Raw genomic sequence first — 19,271 nt, 5'->3', positions numbered from 1 at the left:
TCCAAAACTAACCAAACCAAACCTGAAAATGTAGATCTATAGTTGTTAACCTGGAAACTCATCCATTTTATTAGGACAAAAAAAGCAAGTTAAAAACAATATATCATTTGTTCTTATTTTGGTTCAAGAAAAAGCCCTCGGGCACACCATCAGGTTTTCATACATGTATAGAAATAACCTACAAGCACAAGACCCCTAAAGTGACAGTGGGCGTTGTGAGTGATACGGTTATGAGTCATTTTTATTTTTTCCTTTATATGTTTCTATATTTTGTGATTTGGGTTTATTTGTTTTGGTTTTCTTCAAGCACGAAGCAAGTATGCCTTTCATAATCAGGGGGAAAAAAGCTATTTTAAATTCTTAAAGGGAAGTTGTTAAATGACAATTCACTTCAAGGAACTAAACCTTCATCTTGTTCTGTATTCATCACAAATAAATAACGACACGGTTGGAAAAAGAGGCATTTCAGGGGCTTCAAATCCAAGTTTGACGCCATGGGGCAGGGTGACGGGAATCCGAGGGTTGAGTCCCTCTCAGTCTTTCTGGCTGAGTGTCCCCTCTGCTCCTTCCCTAACAGAGTGCTCAGGAGCCTGCCTGCTTCTATGGGGACCCCTGGCAGCCATAGTGCAGGAGGCCTGGGTGGGGCCAGGGCAGGGGCCAGGGGCCTGGCCAGTGACCAAGAGCAGGGTTCCTTTGAGCCTTCTCCTGGCTGCAGAAGGGCCCTGGCCAGCAAAGGCCAGCCTCTGCCCTGCCCACCTACAAGGCAGCAGGGAGCCTGGGGGCTGGATGGCATTGGCCAAGGTCATGTGGGACAAGATCTGAGATTTGGGCCCACCTGTGTGACCCAAGTCCCCTAGCTCCTACTTACTCCATTTTTCTGCCTCTGCTTCAGGGACAGAGCCATTGCTTCCAAATGCAGGAGGCAGAAAAGGCAGCTTCTTTCATCTTTCCTGAAAGGGCAGGTGGGGTCCCACCAGCATTCCTTAAGCATAGGCTGGTCTCAAGGGAGGCTTCCTTATGCTTCTGTAGGAGTACAGAATATTTGGGGAAGGAGCACAAGGATCTGGTGACAGTACTTCCACTGGGAGGGGACTGGAAGTCTGAGAGGAGACTTACTTTTCACTGTATACCCTTGTATTAGTCAGGTTAGGTGAGGCTGTGCTGCAGTAACAAATAAACCCTGACGTCTCAGCGGCTGAGCCGGGAAGGACTATTTCCCACTTACACAAAGGCCACTATGGATTGGGAGCTCTCCTTCACCCTGCAGGAACCGGGGCCTCCCTAGTTGCCCCAGTAGTGGAAGAGAGAGACGGAGGAAGCAGGCTAGCTCCTAACCGCCTTGTCCCAGGAGAACATTTCTTCTTACATTCTGTTGGCCACGTGGCCCTGAGCAGACTGCAAGGGAGCTGGGAAATGGAGAGCCCATGGATGCTTGTGCACCTCTGTCTCTGCCACAATGCTTTTATGCTGTTGGGATCGTTTTTAACCTCATGAATATGTGGTTTCTCCAATTTGAAAAGAAAGAAAAGAGAGAGAGGGAGTTGTTATCTAATATATGTTACCAAATATATCATATCTGACATAACAGGTGGGATGTATTAGTCCTCTCTCCTCACCTAACTGAACAAAATGTGATAGGTGCTTTCAAAGACATGTGCCATAAACACATTTTACAGACAATAATTTTAAAAACTAGTTTCTCCAAAGCTGTAATTTCTGAAGTAAATAAAGATTTAAAATAAATAATGAAAGTTTAAATATCAGCAGACACCAAAAGTGCAGAGCTTACTTTGTACAGGGTCTAGTACAAAGTAGGTGCTCAGTAAATGGTTGTTGAATGAATACGTGAGAATGCAGTGTGCCAGGTGGTAGAGTGGGCCCCTCTGGGCCTTGGGAGGAGGACAGGCTATGTTTGCCATTGTGTTTCATCATGGCCTTCTGGGGTCATCTCAATAGAAAGGGTGACCAGATACATGGTTTTCTTTCTAGAGCTCAAAGATCTTTTACCAAAACCAGACCCAGTCCTTCCAAGCTGGGTCCATGGCCCTGTCTGCAGTTGACGAAGTGGAGGCACGAAAAAGAAAGGACTGGCCCAGCTCTGGCTGGTTCTGTCACTGTGGTGATACCCAGAGATGGTTATCCAACTGGGGCCATGCAGTGGGTCTGGGGAGGACCCAGCTGTGCTCCATCCTGACGTATTGTCCCTCTGTGTGGGGACAATTAGGGCTCATGTCCCCCCCCTTGGGGAGGCTCTAAGAAGGTCTCCCCACATGACTGATACCCCTTTGTTTCTTGAGAAGGCTTAGCGCTGGGCCTGCAGGGCCGTGGCCTTCCTCTGGCCCCAACCCGCCCAGGCTTTCCCTCTCCTCTGCCCTCGGCCTGCCCAGGCTGCAGCCCTTCCTCCTGCACACATCCCTCTGACCCTGGCCTGGGGCACCCCTCCTTCCCCACCTCTGGGGAGCACCGGGAGGGCTGTCAGCGGCCCTCTCTGCCCTGACCACTCCCTCCCCAGCCGGACGGCAGCCTCCCAGAGGCCGGGCTGTGGCTCCTCCTAAAGCTCGTGCCCCTGCCATGCCCAGGACGGCATCCATGGCGCTGAAGTGCGACATGGTAAAGGACTCACAGCGCTCCTCATCAGCTGTCATTCCTCCCGGTCGCGGCGCTGTACTGCCAGGGAGCCACCTTTTTTGTCATCTGAAACGCAGTCTGGCCAGCTGGGCGTGTTTCTTGAGGGCATTAGTGGACTTCGCCTTCTGGCGCCTCAGTGTACTCATCTGTAAAGTGAGAGCAATACTGGAACCCCCTTCTCAGGACGGACATGGGGAGGATTATACCTCGCATGCACCAAAGACGGTAAGTAGATTAATAAATACTATGCACATGATGAATTCTTGGTACATTGTTAGTGTCAAGTTGTGGAAAGGACGAGCCTGCCTCTCCCTTCATCCCCGCCGGCTTCCCGGCACACAGCAGGGCCTTTGGGGACACCTGCCAGAGGTTCCTTCCCTTCCTGGGGCGCGGCTGCGGAAGCGGGCCCCGGGGCTGCGGGCTAAGCACGCGAGGGGCGGGCGTGAGCGCGCGCTGCAGGATCCTCTCCGGGCAGCCCCTACCCCACCCGCTCCCGAGGCCTGGACGCTGCGCGGTCCTAGATCCTGCGCGGTTAAGGGCCCCCCGGGACCCCAAATCCAGCCCCCACGACCGCGCACCTGCGGCCCCGCGCGGGCCCTCCCCGCGCACCTGCCACCAGGGGCCGCCATTGCGCCGCGGGAGCGCCGGGTCTCGGGTCCCGCCGCCCTGCCCGGCCTCGGGCGCCGCCTGGCTGGAGAACGCGCTGCTGGGCCCCCGCTGCCCCCAGCCCGGCCACGGTAAGGCGGATTGGGACCTTCGGCGGATCAGACCGTTTTCTTCCATCATCACTTGCGATTCTTAAAGACCTGCGTTGGAGATGGACACGGTCAGCGCCGCGCAGGGGAAGCCACCGAGGCTCCGGGAGGTGTCCAAGCCGGGCCCCAGGCTGCACGCTTCCCGCGGTGGCAGCCCGCCTGCCTCCGCCTACTCAGCTCCCGTTAGGCCGAGGTTGAGCACGATTCCGGCTCAGAGCACTCAGAGAGCATATGGGGAGAGGGGGCCCCGGGTCCAGGTGACAGGTTACCAGGCTCTGATGGGAGAAGCAGGATCATGGAGCACTGCCTCCCTGGACTCCTAGGGAGGAGAGCACTCATGTTCTGGATGCTTCCCACGGCAGCCTGCTGGGGTCTGGGCCCAGCGGCTCCCTGAGCTCTAGGCTGGTGTTGGGGTCCAGGCTTCAGGCAGGCCTGGGCATCTGTCAGGAGCCACAGAGCAGGAGAGCTGACGGGGGAAGGGGCTCCCCCATGCCCTGTGAGGGCCCCAGCAGCCCCCATGTCTGGGTAAGGCAGGAATCCCTGAGGAGGGAGGCTGCCAGCCAGGCAGTGGGGGGCAAGCTCGGGGCCTGGCTCCATCACAGTCGGGTCTCAGGCCTCCGAAAAGTGAACTGAGTTGACGTGGTACTGACAAGTCTGCCTCCGTGCCCAAGTGCGCGCTGAAGTTTTCCCTGGAAAAACTGAGAGTGCAGTTTGGCGGCCTCTGGAAAGATTTTAGGTGCGTGTACTCATTTCAGTCTAGCAACACCCCTCGTGACTCTCCACTGCAGTGGTTGAATGGTGTCCCCCCAAAAGATGGGTCCTAACTCTGAGAACCTGTGAATGTGACCTGATTGGAAAAAGGGTCTTTGCAGATGTAATTAAATGAAAGATCTTGAGATGAGATCATCCTGGATTACCCACATGGGCCCTGAGTCCAATGACAAGCGTCCTTATAAGAGGAGAGACAGAGGAGAGGAGGCCACATGACAACAGAGGCAGAGATAGGTGCAGCCATAGCCAGTGGATGCCTGGGCCACCAGAGGCAGGAAGAGGCCAGGAGGGACCCTCCCCTAGAGCCTTGGGAGGGAGTGTGGCCCTGCCGACACCTGGGTCTCAGACTTCTGGCCTCCAGACTGTGAAAGTATAAATGTTTGTTGTTTTAAGCCGCCCCGTTGGTGGTCATTTGTATGGCAGCCCCGGGAACTGAATATACCACCCTAGAAAAATACGTGGTAACGTGCACCAAGAGACGTGCTCAAGGACATTTCTAGAAAGTGGTTGTTATGAGAGAAAGCATCGTAGCATCCTGTGGGCCTCCAACCAGGCCCTGGTGCCAAAGCTTGTCTGTGGTGGGATGGATCTGGTGCGGGCCACACGGGGCTCTTTTAGTTGGTGTGGTCAGGAAAGACCGGAATAAAGTGAGGGAGTTGTATGACATTTGGGGAAAGAACATTGCAGGCAGAGGGTAGAAGATGCTGAGGATGCGTGGTCAGGCTGCAGGAACAGGAAGGAGATCAGAGGGCTGCTGTGGTAGGAGGAAGGGGGGTTGGGAGAGGGGTGGGAGGCAAGGCTGGGGAAGAAGGGGGTGGGTGCGGGATAACAGGGTGCCAGGGATCCCCGTGGTACCTATGTATAGAGCAATATGCACCCCCCGTGGGGGCAGGAGGAGCAGTGGGAGAGAAAGATTTCGCATTGTAGATAGAATTTGCTTTGTCACTATGAGAATAATTCATATGGTGGTCGTTATTAGTGTAACCAAATATACATCCTTCTAAAATGACACTAGTCCTAAATCCAACCTCCCATTTTACAGGTGGGAAGGTGGAGGCCCAGAAAGGGCTCAGGGCATCAGTTGTGGGTCACGTGCAGGCTGGCATCCAAGGTGTAGCTGATGAGGACGCCTCCTTCCTTCCACCCATCCATGTGGTCTAGGGGAGGTGGGGTTTGGTGGGCCGGATTTTCATTCTGTATCCCACCGCTGCAGGTGGGACTTCCCCAGGGCCTGCGGAAAACCTTTCTACAGCCCCCCTGGGCTCTCGGGATGAAGTTAAAATTTTTGGTTTAGCCAAGAGCAGCCCTCCTCACTTAGCTTTCATTCCATTGCTCAACGCGGGGCACTTCCTGGTGCCAGGCAGGCTCTGGGCCAGCATGCTGAGCGAGGCACAGTCCCTCCCTGCCCCCAGGAAGCTCATGGTCAGGCAGAATTTGCAACTCTTCAGAGATCTGGGAAATGCTGAAGGACACCTACTCACTCCACAGACGTCAGGGCCCCCGGCTGCAGGTTCTGGGGCTGTCGGTCTAGCAGGGAACGGAACATTGGAACCAGCCTCGTGGAGCTTATGTTTCAGGGAAGATGGGTAAGTACAGGTTAAATACTCTCCTCTGTTCTTCATTTTTAACATAATATATGTTGAGAGATAATATATGAAAAGCTTGTTTGGGCTGCCGTAACAAAATACCACACACCTGGTGACCTCAACAACACAGATATTTATTATTCTCTCACATTCTGGAAGGCCAGAAGTCTGAGAGCAAGGTGTCATAGGGCAGGTTCCTCTGTCCTTAGTTCACAGATGGCCGTCTTCTCCCTGTGTCCTCACGTGGCCTCTTTATCTTCTTTTCTTTCTTCTTCTTCTTCTTCTTTTTTGGAGACAGAGTCTTGCTCTGTTGTCCCAGGTAAAGTGCAGTGGCGTCATCACAGCTCACTGCAACCTCAAACTCCTGGGCTCAAGGGATCCTCCTGCCTCAGCCTCTTGAGTAGCTGGGACTACAAGTGCGCCACTAGGCCCTGCTAATTTTTCTATTCTTTTTTTTTTTTTTTTTTTTTTTGAGACAGAGTCTCACTCTGTTGCCCGGGCTAGAGTGAGTGCCGTGGCATCAGCCTAGCTCACAGCAACCTCAAACTCCTGGGCTTAAGCGATCCTACTGCCTCAGCCTCCCGAGTAGCTGGGACTACAGGCATGAGCCACCATGCCCGGCTAATTTTTTTGTATATATATATTTCAGTTGTCCATATAATTTCTTTCTATTTTTAGTAGAGACGGGGTCTCACTCTTGCTCAGGCTGGTCTCGAACTCCTGACCTCGAGCGATCCACCCGCCTCGGCCTCCCAGAGTGCTAGGATTACAGGCGTGAGCCACCGCGCCCGGCCTTAATTTTTCTATTCTTAGTAGAGACGGGGTCTCACTCTTGCTCAGGCTGATCTTGAACTCCTGAGCTCAAGTGATCTTCCCACCTCGGCCTCCCAGAGTGCTAGGATTACAGGCGTGAGCCACCACATCTGTCCATTGTCTGTCTTCTTATTGATCATATGGAATTACAGCCTTACTCATGTGACCTCATTTAACCTTAATTACCTCTTCAAAAGTCATATCTTCAAGTATAGTCATACTCTAAGGTGTATTGAGGGTTAAGACTACAACATATAATCTTGGGGGACATAATTCAGTCCGACATATATATATGTGTGTGTGTATTGTATATATACATATTCTCTGCATACATAAGCATGTAACTGTACACAACCTTTTAAATTACAGATTACATCACACTATAGACAATGTCCTGACTTTGCTTCTTCTACTTCAGCGTACTCTGGAGATCGGGCCAGGCTGAGATCTCTAAGACTCAGACAACACAGTTTCTCCACTGTGCTCCTCGAAGTCCAGCATGGGTCACTGGATTGGGGGTCCTGATCCACGTGATCACACAGGGACCCAGGGGTGCGAGGACTCACCAATTTGTGGCACAATCATTGCAACATCTCCCAGGTGGCTTGGTAGAGAAAGAGTGTGAAGCACACACACCTGGTTTTTGGTTTCTTTTTTAGCTTTTACTATAGACATTGTGAACATACACGAGTGTAGACAGTGTAATCGAATCCCCAAATACCCACTGCTCAGCTTAGCACTTCCCCGTTTTGCTGCATCAGTTCACCTTTAAATACTCCAGTGCGTATCTCTAACAGATATACTAATAGATTGCTTAAACAAAGTCGTAATACCATCATTCCGCCTTGCAAATTGACATTATGATTCAGTGCCCAGACCATTTCTGTTTATTTCAGCAGTTAAAAACTGTCTTTTTACAGATATTTTGTGTTGAACTGGAAATCAGGCAAGGTCCATGCATTGATGGGTTTGATGTGTTTCTTAGTCTGTCTGTCTTCAACTTCGATGGTGAGTACACATAGCGGGAGAGCTGGTGCAGGTGGTGCACAGATGGGGGAACCTGGACCATGGGCGGGAGGACTAGGAGGGATGAAAGTTGGTGACATTTGCCTCAAGCCATAGATGAGAGGAGGAGAAAGCAGGGAGGCGAGCTTCAAGTTAGTAAGGAAGTTAAGAGGGAAGATGAAAGAAAAGAAGGAAGGAGGGGGAAGGGAGGGGAGGAAAGAAGGGAGGGAGAAGGGCAGGATAAAAAATCACAGGTCATGCCAAGAACAGGGCAAGTTACAACCTCAATGACAGCAGACAATCCAAAATGCCAACGCTAGGATGAATCAGATGGCAGAATTAAATTATCAGACAGGATTTTAAAGCAGCCATCATAAAAGTGCTTCAAAGGCAGTTATGATTCCTCTTAAAACAATGAGAACATTAAAAAAAATGTCAGCTGTGAAAGTTGATCATACAAATTGGGTTATTTTTGTCATACCCAACTAAAATACCCAGAGTTGAGAGGCTGGAGGAAAGCAGTTGGGACGGAAAACATTGCTCCAGGAACATAACTCTCTGCAAGCCGCAGCTGCAACCTAAACCAGTGTTACGTAACGGCCACAAAACAACCGGCTGTGACGCTGAGACTGGCTTCACCCACTGTGATCACTTTCCATGCGGAGTTCACCGGCACCCCCAGAACCTACCAGTGCCGATGAACTCACTTTCAAAACAGTACTTAACATTCCTCCTTTTTATAAAACGTCCAACCTTCTCTTTGCTCTCCGGGTGGACTGGAGACCACCCGGTCTGCATGCAGGCGCTGAACTGCCATTCTTTCTTCCCAAGTAAAACATTTTGATTTCAGAGATTTGTCTCTATATTTTATTTGACTTCCACACAGCAAAGAAATGGAAGTTATAAAAATAAAGAACCAAATGGAAACTATAGAACTGAAAAATATAATAAAAACAACAAAAAATATCCTGCCGGATGGGCTCAATGTGAGAGATGACGGTGGATAGACCCGGTGACAGAGTGACAGAATTTATATGATCTGGACAACAGAGAGAAAACAGACTAGAAAGAAAAGGAACAGTCCCACGGCCTGTGGGATGACACGGAAAGAGCTGACACTCCTATCATTAGCGTCTTTGAAGGAGAAGATAGAAGAATGGACTGAAATAATTCAGAGAAAAAGGCTGAAAACTTCCCAAATTTGGCGAAAGACATAAGCCTACAGATTCAAGAAGCTGAATGAATTCCAAATAGGAAAAAAAAAAAAACAACACATGCCAAGGCATATCATAATTAAACTTATGAAAGCTAAAGACAGACCCTTGAAAACCATCAGAGAGAAATGACACTTTACTTGCAGGGAGCCCCCATTCGAATGACAGAGTTTGCTCACTGGAAATTATGGAAACTAGGGGAAGTGGCACATTTTTCAAGTACTGAAAAAGCGGGGAAGAAACTGTCAATGCAAATTCTACCTCAGGGATGAAGGGAGAATTACGATATTCTCTGAGGGAGGAATAAGAGAATTTGTTGCTAGCATTAAAAACGCTACTTACCGTTAAAAAATAGCTGAAGGAAGTTCTCTACGTAGGAAGAAATTATAACAGAAGAAGGCTTTGAACTTCAGAAAGGAAAGAGGAACATCAAACTGGATTAAAAAAAACAGAGGTAGATATATTAGATTATCCTTCTCATGAGTTTTTAAAACCATCTGTGATGGTCGGCACAAAAAGTTGTAACATCTGCCGTGGCGCTCAGTGTATTCAGAGGAAAGACTTAGCACAATTGCCACTTTCAAGTGGAGGGGGAAAGGCATGCAGGTAAAAGTAAGGTTCCTACATTTCACTCAGTGTTCAAGTGTTGATACCAGCAGACTGTGGCAAGTTCTGTGTGTTTACAGTCGTGCGTCGCCCAACGACAGGGACACGTTCTGGGAGCTGCGTTGTTGGGCGATTCTGTTGTGCAGGTGTCCCGGAGTGCACTTACACACACCTGGGTGGCACAGCCCACGACACTACTGCACCCGGTGCGGCACAGCCTACTGCTCCCAGGCTACAGACCTGGACAGCAGGTTACTGTGCCGAATACTGTAGGAATTGTAACACCATGGCGAGTATTGTGTATCTAAACATAGAAAAGGTATAGGAAAACTGCAGTCTTGTAATCTTACGGGACCACCCTCATGCCCTCGTGTATGTGGTCTGTCATTGACCCGAACGTTGCTTTGCAGCAAAGCTGTATGGTAATACCCGGAACAATGGCTGCTAAGAAAACTATCTCTGTGTCTGTCTGTCTGTCTCTCTGCTGCCAGTGGCAAAAGGTACACCTCTGCTTCCCACTCCCCTAATCAGGCTCCCATCTGGTCACCTTGACAGTGGGAAGGGGAGTCTGAGTCCGGGGAAGAAGGGTGCTGTCTCCCACCCTCCACAGCTGGATGACTGATGCCTGGGTCTGGGGTGGCCCCATCCACACCCACGCCTCCTTTTTGGTCATTGGAACATTTCTGGCGGGCATTTGCCAATCTCCAAGAGGGAAACTCATCCAAAGGATGGTGAATTGACAAATGTGGGGGCTTAGAGGGCATATCCGTCCCCCTGGGTCTTCCTGCAGGACATCGTCCCTCCTCCCTCTCAGTCCCAGAGTCCTTGCAGGGCCGAATCCTACCCGGGCTGCAGGAGGTGACACAGGCCTCACCCGTCAGAGCACCCTGGCCCTGGCTGGGATGAGCAAGGAACAGAGGAAGGATTCATGGGACCCAGTCTGGGACTCTTACTGGAGCTCCTGGTGAGAGAAGGGAGACGGAGAGCTGATGCCTGACAGTGTCTGAGTTCCCAGAGCCAGCACCTGCCGGCGTTTCAGTAAGGTGAGCCAAGAAGTTCCAAATATTGCATGGGACATACTTACACTAAAAATACAATGTTTATCTGAAATTCAAATGTAATGGCACACGCTGTGTTTTTTGCTAAATTTAGCAACCCTAATGCAGGGGATGCAGATGCAGCAAGAGGGCAAGGTCACCTTCTTACGAGGAGCAGAGGAAGGATGGGGGTGGGTGGGTGCTAGGATGCAGCATCGAAAAATAATCTTCCCCATCCCCTTCTCCTGTCAGAATGCCCACATCGTCCACTGTTACTCATCACGGCGCTGCAGCTGCCCAGTAAGTGAAAGTGTGGCCTGGAGAGAAAGCATCAACCATCAACACTCTAGCGTGAATCAGTTTGCAAAGTCGTGCATTTACTCATTATTGTCGACTGTACTGAAGGGAGGAGACTCCAGAGAGGGAGGTGCTGCTAGATCTTTGCCTTCACTTATTCCCTGAAGTATTTGTCTTCAGAGCACAAAGGGTGGAATTTGAAGTGGTCCCCTGCAGTTCTCGCCCCGGGCTGCACATTAGAACCACAGAGAAGCCTGCCACACCTATTCCGATTCAACCGGAACCCCCAACCGGAACCCCCAGGAGCGGGATCCAGCCACCATAATTTTCCTGTAATTCCAATGTGCAGCCAAATTTGAGAACCAGTGGAAATAACAGTTCAGGGCTGGCTGTTCCATCCTTGGTGAGGGCTGCTGGGGCCAGCAGCCTGCTCTGTGCCAGGCACCTGGGGGACATAATTTCAGTGGGCTCTTCCAACCATCCTGCAAGGTAGACATTGGTAATCTCATTGTCTGCAGGAAGATGCAGGCTCAGAGAGGTGATGTGAGTGTCTCAAAGTGACACAGCAAGTTAAGGGACCCTGAGGCCACGCCCCCCCACCGGCCCCACCCTTGCACTGTGCTGCTTCCAGGACACTTTGGACAGAGCCCTGCCCTCTGGCACTGCCCTCCCCCATCGGTAGACGAGAGGCAGAGATGCTGTGTCCACGGGCCTCACCCAGCCCTGCCAACCCAGGCCTCAAATCAGCATGGTCCCGTGGCGGGGGCTCAAAGAGTGAGGGGGCAGGGAACAGACCAAGAGCCAACTCTGGGTGTCCTGGGCATGTCATCAGTGAGAATGACCAGTGCAGGACCCCTTTGTGGGGGTGGAGGCGCCACGTGAAATGGCCTCCGTGGGCTTGAACAACAGTTGTAACCATGCCGGTTGCTGGTGTGACACCCGGGGAACTAGTGTGTGAACCGGATACCAGCATGCGCTGGGCCTGTGTCTGCGTGTTCATTCCTGTCCCCATCCTCACGAGAGCATCGGGAGTGGGGGAGGGACCACTGGCGTCCCACTCGACCCGTGAGGAGATGGAGGCTCCGGTGAAGTGATGATTCGCTCTGGCGAACGACTCGTGAGTGGGGGTCTGGTGAGCCGCCCAGGAGGTCCCCCGCCCACCTTCACGCATAGCCAATGCCACCTTTTTTTTTTTTTTTTTTTTTTTTGAGACAGAGTATCGCTCTGTTGCCGGGCTAGAGTGAGTGCCGTGGCGTCAGCCTAGCTCACAGCAACCTCAGACTCCTGGGCTCAAGTGATCCTCCTGCCTCAGCCTCCCGAGTAGCTGGGACTACAGGCATGTGCCACCATGCCCAGCTAATTTTATATATATATATATATATATATTTTTAGCTGTCCATATAATTTTCTTTCTATTTTTAGTAGAGACGGGGTCTCGCTCTTGCTCAGGCTGGTCTCGAACTCCTGAGCTCAAACAATCCGCCCGCCTCGGCCTCCCAGAGTGCTAGGATTACAGGCGTGAGCCACCGGGCCCGGCCTCAAAGCCACTTTTTTGACCTGGACAGCTTAAGGACCAAACACTTGTGGTTTTTATGTTGTTGGAAACCAGGGTTTGTTTTGGGTTTTTTCTGTCTTTTCTTTTTTAACTAATAGCGAGCGCCCTCGGGTCTCGAACTACTCTGCCTCCTCAAACAGGCTGTTAGAAACTGTCGAAGGACCCGCTGAGCTAAAGCCAGCCCTATTTTGTTTTGTTATTTTTTTAACACTTTATTTTGAAATAATGATAAATTCCCAGGAAGTTGCAGAGACAGCACCGAGAGGCCCCGTGTCCTTCCGTCCGGTCCCCCGATGCTGACGCCCTTTGTAACTATGGTGCAGTCGGTGTCTGTTCAATGCGTGCACACAGTTGTCGTCTATCACACATGTGGATTTGATGAAACCGCCTCTGCAATCAAGACGCACAGCCGGTCCCCACCACAGAGATCTCTCTGCTTCCCCTGTGCAGCCACACCCACCCGGCCCCTGCCCCTTCCCTGCCCTCCCCCTGGCACTCACTGACTTAGCATTCAGGTATCTGACTGTACCTACTTGTACGTGCACTGAGGATGCGGCGCGCACATAGTCACCTGCCTGGTATCATCGCCACTTCTTCCTTGCTGACAGAGCCCCCAGTGATCAGGGTGGCAGTGTGACCACTTAACCCTTGCCTTCCCGGCCTGCCTTGCTTCGGGGGGTGTCCTGTGATGCACACCAGGCTCATAGGATGTAACCGGAATTTGCTGAAAGGCTCCAAGGCTTTGGTTTTCCTGAGGCAAGGCCAGCACCAAAGTGATTCCCTCCCCCTGTGTTAGCTCCGATAGTTCAGCTGAGGCCACAGCACGATGGGGACACCAAGAGGATCACAGAGAACACAGCCCTGGCGTCTCCAGGCCACCAGCAAACATCAGTCCCTCTGGACTTGTTACTGGACAAAAGAAGCCCTCTTTGTCGGGCCAGAGGCTCTCCATCAGGGGTGATTCGCTCCAAAGGACACACAGCCACTTCTTGAGATACCTTTCGTTGTCAACTAGAGGGTCGCTACTGGCATCTAGTGGGTAGAGGCTGCCAAACATAACGCTCAGGAACACCTGTCTCCCAGTAAAGAGTGACGTGGCCCCAAGTGTCAACAGTGCTGAGGGTGAGATACTCTGATTTAGGCCACTGCGGGTTGGCATTTCTGTTCCTTGCAGTTGGAAACGCTCCTGGCAGGAGCTGTCCAACCACTGAGATTCCCAGCAGAGGTGGTACGAGACAGCGAGCTCCCAGGGATGAAGACAGGGCAGCAGGGACGACCCAGGTCCCGACACTAGCTGGTTAGCCAAAACCTCCTGTTTAACAAACCTACCCAAGTCTCAGCTAGGAGGGCTGAGGGCTGTGGCAATGATTAAGACTATGGCACCAAGGGCAAACATGCAGAAAGTGTTTCCCCCTGGGGGCAGTGCTGCCGCCCCTGCCCCCTGCCCATGCCTCCCATTCCAACTGGATAACAGAATGCAACTTTTGATACAAACATGTTGATACAAACAAACTCCATTTTAATGTAGAAAACAAACCTCACTTACATACATAAATATAATCTGGGGGCATAAATAATGTAAGAAAATAAGAGATGTACATATCAAAATAAATTACTCATAAATATCATGTTGGAACTAAGTGCTGGGGAAAGGGCTCAGAATCTCCCCTGCTGCTGCCCCAGGTTGTGGGCAAGACTTGGGGCTTTCAGATCTTTCCTTTCTTGGTTTTTGAATGATCTGTGCAGGCTGACACGAGGTGGGAGGCCAGGAAGCCCCAGTTCACAAGATGGCAGGTGAGGAGGGGCAGAGGGCTAGGCCAGCTGGGGAAATGGAGGCAGGTGACCCACAAGACAGCGATCTGTTCTCAGGTCAGTATCCAAAGCCCAGGGGGCAGTGTGAGAGAATTAGGAAGGGGTATAGGCCTGTGACAGGCAGGTGACATCCATGACCTGGGCAGATCTGATGCCCTGGACACCCAGAGTGTGCTGAGGGGGCCAGGATGAGCTGCCAGAATTGGCCACTGGCTGTCCCTGTGAGCTGTCTGAGCTCAGGGTGGCGTTGGTAGCTCAGCCATCCACATTAGAGGAACCAGCCCTGACCTCAGTGAGAATCAGCTGTGTGCAGAGCGCCGGCCATCAAGAAGAGGAAGGAAAGTAGGTGAACTGACTTATCTGCCTCGGGAGATTATCCATCCCAGAATCAGCCTCGGGGAGTTCTCAAGGTTTCCTGGAGCTGGAGGGGAGCTCTGGGCTTCCCCTGCTCCTGAAGCCTGGTGGGCTGTGCCTGTTCCTGGTCAGTTCTGGCCTGGAGGGGTCCTTGGACAGTCCTTGGAGTTGAGCTGTAGATCAATCTCACATGGGCTCACATTCACCTGGTGTCTCACCGAGCTGATCACCTGCACAGGACTGAAAAGGCCTGCTTGTCTCCTGGCTGTCCCTGCTAGAAATGATGAGAAAAAATTATAGAGAATTTCAGCTTGACATAAGAATTTTTCCAAAGGGAACAAGTTCTCCATCGGTGGAGGTATTCAAGCAGAACCAGGGTAGCACAGCAACTTGTCCAGCAATCTTGAGGGAGCAGGATAGGGGGCTTGGGTAACAGCTGGGCGGGCAGAGGGCTTACAATTTTATGATCATACAAGTCTATCTGCTAGAAACTGGCACAGCCAATGTAAAACTCTGAATATGTACAAACTTCTAAGTGTTTCTTCCTAAAGCTAAACAGAACACGGACTCAGGACTGTTCCTGAAGCAGCACAGCCAGAGCCTCAGTCATTTCTGAAAGCTGGGACTCTTCACCACCCCGAGTCTGGTGGCGATCCCAAACGGGTCCATGCTGTCAGTTTCCAGGGGCGAAGCGAACATGTCGGATTCCAAGTGGTCCCTGAGGTCCCCGGTCTCCGCTGGGGTCACAGGCAGCATGGGCAGGAAGTGAGAGAGCGGCAGGAAGCCCCTGCCCTTGTACAGCTGCCTCTGTCTGGCACTGCTCAGAGACACGGGCAGCTGGTGCTTCTCAGAGCGGTACACGTTGTAGCCATCCGGGCGGATCTCCTCCTCGAAGGCACAGTCTTCCTCCGAGTACTGAGGCTGCAGAGGAAACAGGCAGCTCGTGAGCGCTCACGGGGTAGGGGACCTCCAGGTCTGGCACAATCGGCAGTGGAGGAAATGCAGGGGCATGGCTGGGCATCTCTTACATGCTGTACCTGGCGGCCACCATCGGTGGTTTCCATGAGTATTATGTGCATGGTTTTATATACTTCCTTATGTATACACTTTATATAAGCATATATATACACATTTATATGTTATATAAGTACATGCAATATATAATGTACTTTAAATGTAAGTATATACACATCATATTAATATATAACATATATCATGTTATATATTTATATACTTTATAACTTGTATATATGCACACACATATATACTTCAGGTATATATTTCATATATCTATATTTCATGTATATACCTAATACTATATATACACTTTATATAGATCCTTAATATTTTGCAATAAATCACCTCACTTTTAAACTAAATCTTGTCCTAACCAATAATATCCATAGAATCATAGGTGACATACCTGTGTTTCTCTCACCTTTTACATTAGATTTATAGCTACTGGCATTAAAAAAAGTTCACTGTATTTCACTGGCACTTTGGGAAACACTGATAAACCATGTTATCATTTTAGGATCAGTCTTTTCATTAAGAATTACATGTAATCCTTTAATGCGGGGCCCAGACTAAAGCATATACTCCCCATCTAGCCCAGAAGTAGCCGTGAGCCTTTATAATTGTAAGGCTTTTTTGTAAGATGCAGCTGTAGGAAACATCAGCCCCCCGTCCCCCTTCAGTCCCCTACCAAGAGCCTCCCAGGCGGCTGCCAGGAGCAGGCTTGGGAGCCCCTCCCCCACGCCAGGACCGGGCCTGCACCCAGCGGGGGGCCGGAAGTGTGTGCTCTGGGAAGCTGGTCCCTGATCCCAGTCCCCGATCTTAGAACATTCATAGTCCACAGGGGTGAGAGGTGCCAGTGGGCAAACGCTGTCCCAAGCCAGTAAGTGTCATTACCCCTTGGGGACACACAGGACAGACTAAGGCAAGGACCGGGAGGGCTGGGCCGTAAACAGCTGCAGGATGAACTCAGCCTGATTTCTGCACAAGTCTCCAAAGGTCACTGAACTGCAGGTGGGTGAGCGAAGTCTGATAAGCCGCGATAAGAGTAATTGCAGCCTCCCGCGGAGTCCCAGCAGCCCGCAGGCCCGGACAGAGCGCCGGCGGCAGGGATTTCGCCTGAATTTCCAAAAACTACTAATTGATAGATAAACAAACAAGGGACGGAAAACCTGATGGCTTGAGAGGCTTCTATTTACTCGTTCATTCTTTGGAAGAAATCAGTATTCATTCTCCAAACAGAAAATGAAGTAAGTTAGAGTTTCTAGAATAATGTAGAATTTTGATTTAAAAAAAAAAAAACGGAAACAAAAAAATCCTCCATTTGTGCTAGGCCATGCGCACAGGACCAGGAGGCACAAAGGATTTTAGGTGACACCCCCCCCCCACACACACACCCTCAGTGTGGATTTGGGCAGAACGATGGGTTGGACCCAATGTCCCCGCCGGCCTCCCACTGTTAGCCCTCCCTCGCCCCCCTCCCCCCAGTCATGAGTAAATGTCAAAATAACAAAAGTTGCAAGGGTGGTTTGGAAGCGGCTTTGGGTGTCAGCTTTCAGCGTGCGGACCACCTCCTGTCTGCCACCCTTTCAGGCAGGGCTCGGCCACAAGCCACAAAACTTGGAAACCGGTACTCTGGGTAAACGGAATACGTGGACGTCAGAGGCACAAAACAATTTTGAGACTCTAAAAGTCTTTGTCCCGCGGTTCACAAAGGGGCTGGTCGGGCCGGGGGAGGCCCCGCCTCTGCATCTTCTCCCGGGTGGGGGCACCGGGCAGGCCCCCGCTGCTCCATTGGATTCCCCGGCTGCGTGGGAGGCCCCGCCGGGACCTCACACAGCCTCCGCCGCGCGCAGGGCGCTGGAGGGGCGGGGGCTGGTCCTTTGAACGCCCAGCCTTTGTTCCCGGCGACCAGAGCCCCGGCACTCGCACACTTCCGGCCCGACACTGAGGTGGTTACCTGGGCCTGCTCAGCCCGCCCCCCAGCACCTCCCCAACAAAAAGCGTCTCCAGGGCAGGTGAGCCCAGCAGGAGGAAAAGCACGCGGCTGGAACATTATCCCAACGCATCTGCATCTTAAACCACACCATTCCCTGGCAGATAGAAACCAATTTTTTAAAAATCTCGCCAATCCCAAATGCACTGTTCTCTTTTTTGACTTATTTGATAATTGATTTTTTTTTTTTTTTTTTTAAAGAAAAAGATACAAGTTACGGATATGGCCTCTTTTTTTCTGTTTTCTTATCCTTGAGGGAGGGAAACCGAGGGGAGGACCACACACGCGCAGGCCGAGGCTGAAAAGGCCCGAGGTGGGTTTTCCTGTTTAATATCAAAGGGAGCCAAATAATGGGTTTCCTCGCCCGGCTGGGCCGGTCTTTGGCTCAATGGGAAATGCAAAGGCGGCTCTCACCATTCCCCAGCAACTGGCATGGACCATAAATTTCCGTAGGAAATAGTCTGAGATTATCTTAATCGGTCCTGGCAATCTGTCCCTCGAAGTTCCGAGCCCCGGGCGGAGGAAGCGAGGAAACCCTGGATTCGATCCAGCGCGCCCTTCTTCCCTAGATGCCCCCGCCTGGGGACAAGCGTAGGTCCTGCGCCCAGGGGCATCCCGCCCCGTGGGGGCACTTACCAGTCCCTGCATCCTGCCATCGGCGCCCATGCAGAGGTACCGCACGCTGTGCACGCCCTTTATGGCCACGGTCCGAAGAGCGACTGCCCTGATCTCCAGCAAACCTGGGCGCAAGGGAAGCGAGAAGCTGCAGCTGGGGCCTTCAGGGCCCGCAACACGTGGGTGCGGTCGGTCCACGCGCCTGTGCCCCTCCCTAGCTTCCCGCGCTATCTGGGGGTCCAAGATAGGGATTGTAACACCAAAGTGCCAAAACCTAGGGCTCCCGGGAGTTGAGGGGTCCGCGGGAGCCGAGGGAGGGCAAAGGAAGGAGGGACGCAGAGGTGGGTGCGGGCGACTGGGCGGATGGGGGGGCCCGGCTGGCACTCACTGTGTGCGCTCTGGCCCCGCGCGCAGTCCACGGAGCCGTCGGTGCGGATGCGCAGGAAGCAGCTGGAGAGGCCGTGGGGGCCGGCGGTGTACAGGTGCCGCAGGCGGATGGGCTCGCCCCAGCCGTAGTGCACGTGGGGGCCCGCGTCGGAGAAGGCCAGCGGGCGCCCGGCCGCGGTCAGCCAGAGGCCGGCCAGGACCAGGGCGCGGGCCGCCACACAACCGCTTAGCCCGCTCGGCATGGCAGCTCCGTGGGGCTCTCGGCGCGGCTCCGGCGGCAGGGGTGCTGGAGGCTGGGCAGCGACTAGGATGCGCTGCGGGCTGTGTGTGCGGAATTGGGGTGGCCGTGGGCCTCGAGCCAGCAGTGCAGTCCCGGCACCTTGGGCGCGCAGCGCTCCTGCTCCGACGGCGCGGCGGCTCCTGGCCGGCAGCCTTATAAAGCGCCTTACTGAACCCGCGGGTAGGTGCCCGGGACGCCCGAGCATTTCTTATCAGGATTGCATCAAGCCTCCGCCCCCCGCACACACCCACTCACACCCCGCCTCCGGCCCCAGCCCCCTTACCCGGCCCCGGCTAGAGGGCGGTGGATCCTCGTCCCTGCCCGGGTGACCCCGCCCAGGCCGTTTGGATCTGTGGGAGGAAGAGGCCCCGCTTTGCGGCAGGGTTTTGGGGAACTCCTCTGCACGGTGCAGCGACCCCGTCGTTTTTGGCTGGGCGAGTTAGATTTTCTAAACCAAAATAGTAGACAACGAGAGCCCCCGTGCCAGACCACAGGCATCCCCGGGGGATGCGCTTGGCGTGGGGCACTACCAGGGCGGGGTCAGGA

The 19,271-nt window shown here is 52.4% G+C and overlaps 1 protein-coding gene across 1 annotated transcript; it reads right to left on the bottom strand.

Moving 5' to 3' along the window:
* Nucleotides 1-14,191: 14,191 nt before the first annotated feature.
* On the bottom strand, nucleotides 14,192-18,829 carry FGF19 (fibroblast growth factor 19). Its single transcript, XM_069470294.1, has 3 exons — nucleotides 18,447-18,829; nucleotides 18,080-18,183; nucleotides 14,192-15,354 (listed from the first exon to the last, which is right to left on the bottom strand). The coding sequence occupies exons 1-3, from the start codon at nucleotides 18,685-18,687 to the stop codon at nucleotides 15,040-15,042; spliced, it is 660 nt and encodes a 219-aa protein (XP_069326395.1). The 5' UTR covers nucleotides 18,688-18,829; the 3' UTR covers nucleotides 14,192-15,039.
* Between the last annotated feature and the right edge of the window lie 442 nt (nucleotides 18,830-19,271).

This window comes from Eulemur rufifrons, chromosome 6 (genome assembly GCF_041146395.1).
Source record: "Eulemur rufifrons isolate Redbay chromosome 6, OSU_ERuf_1, whole genome shotgun sequence".
Lineage (NCBI taxonomy): Eukaryota > Metazoa > Chordata > Mammalia > Primates > Lemuridae > Eulemur > Eulemur rufifrons.
This window is presented reverse-complemented; position numbering and strand designations above follow the sequence as displayed.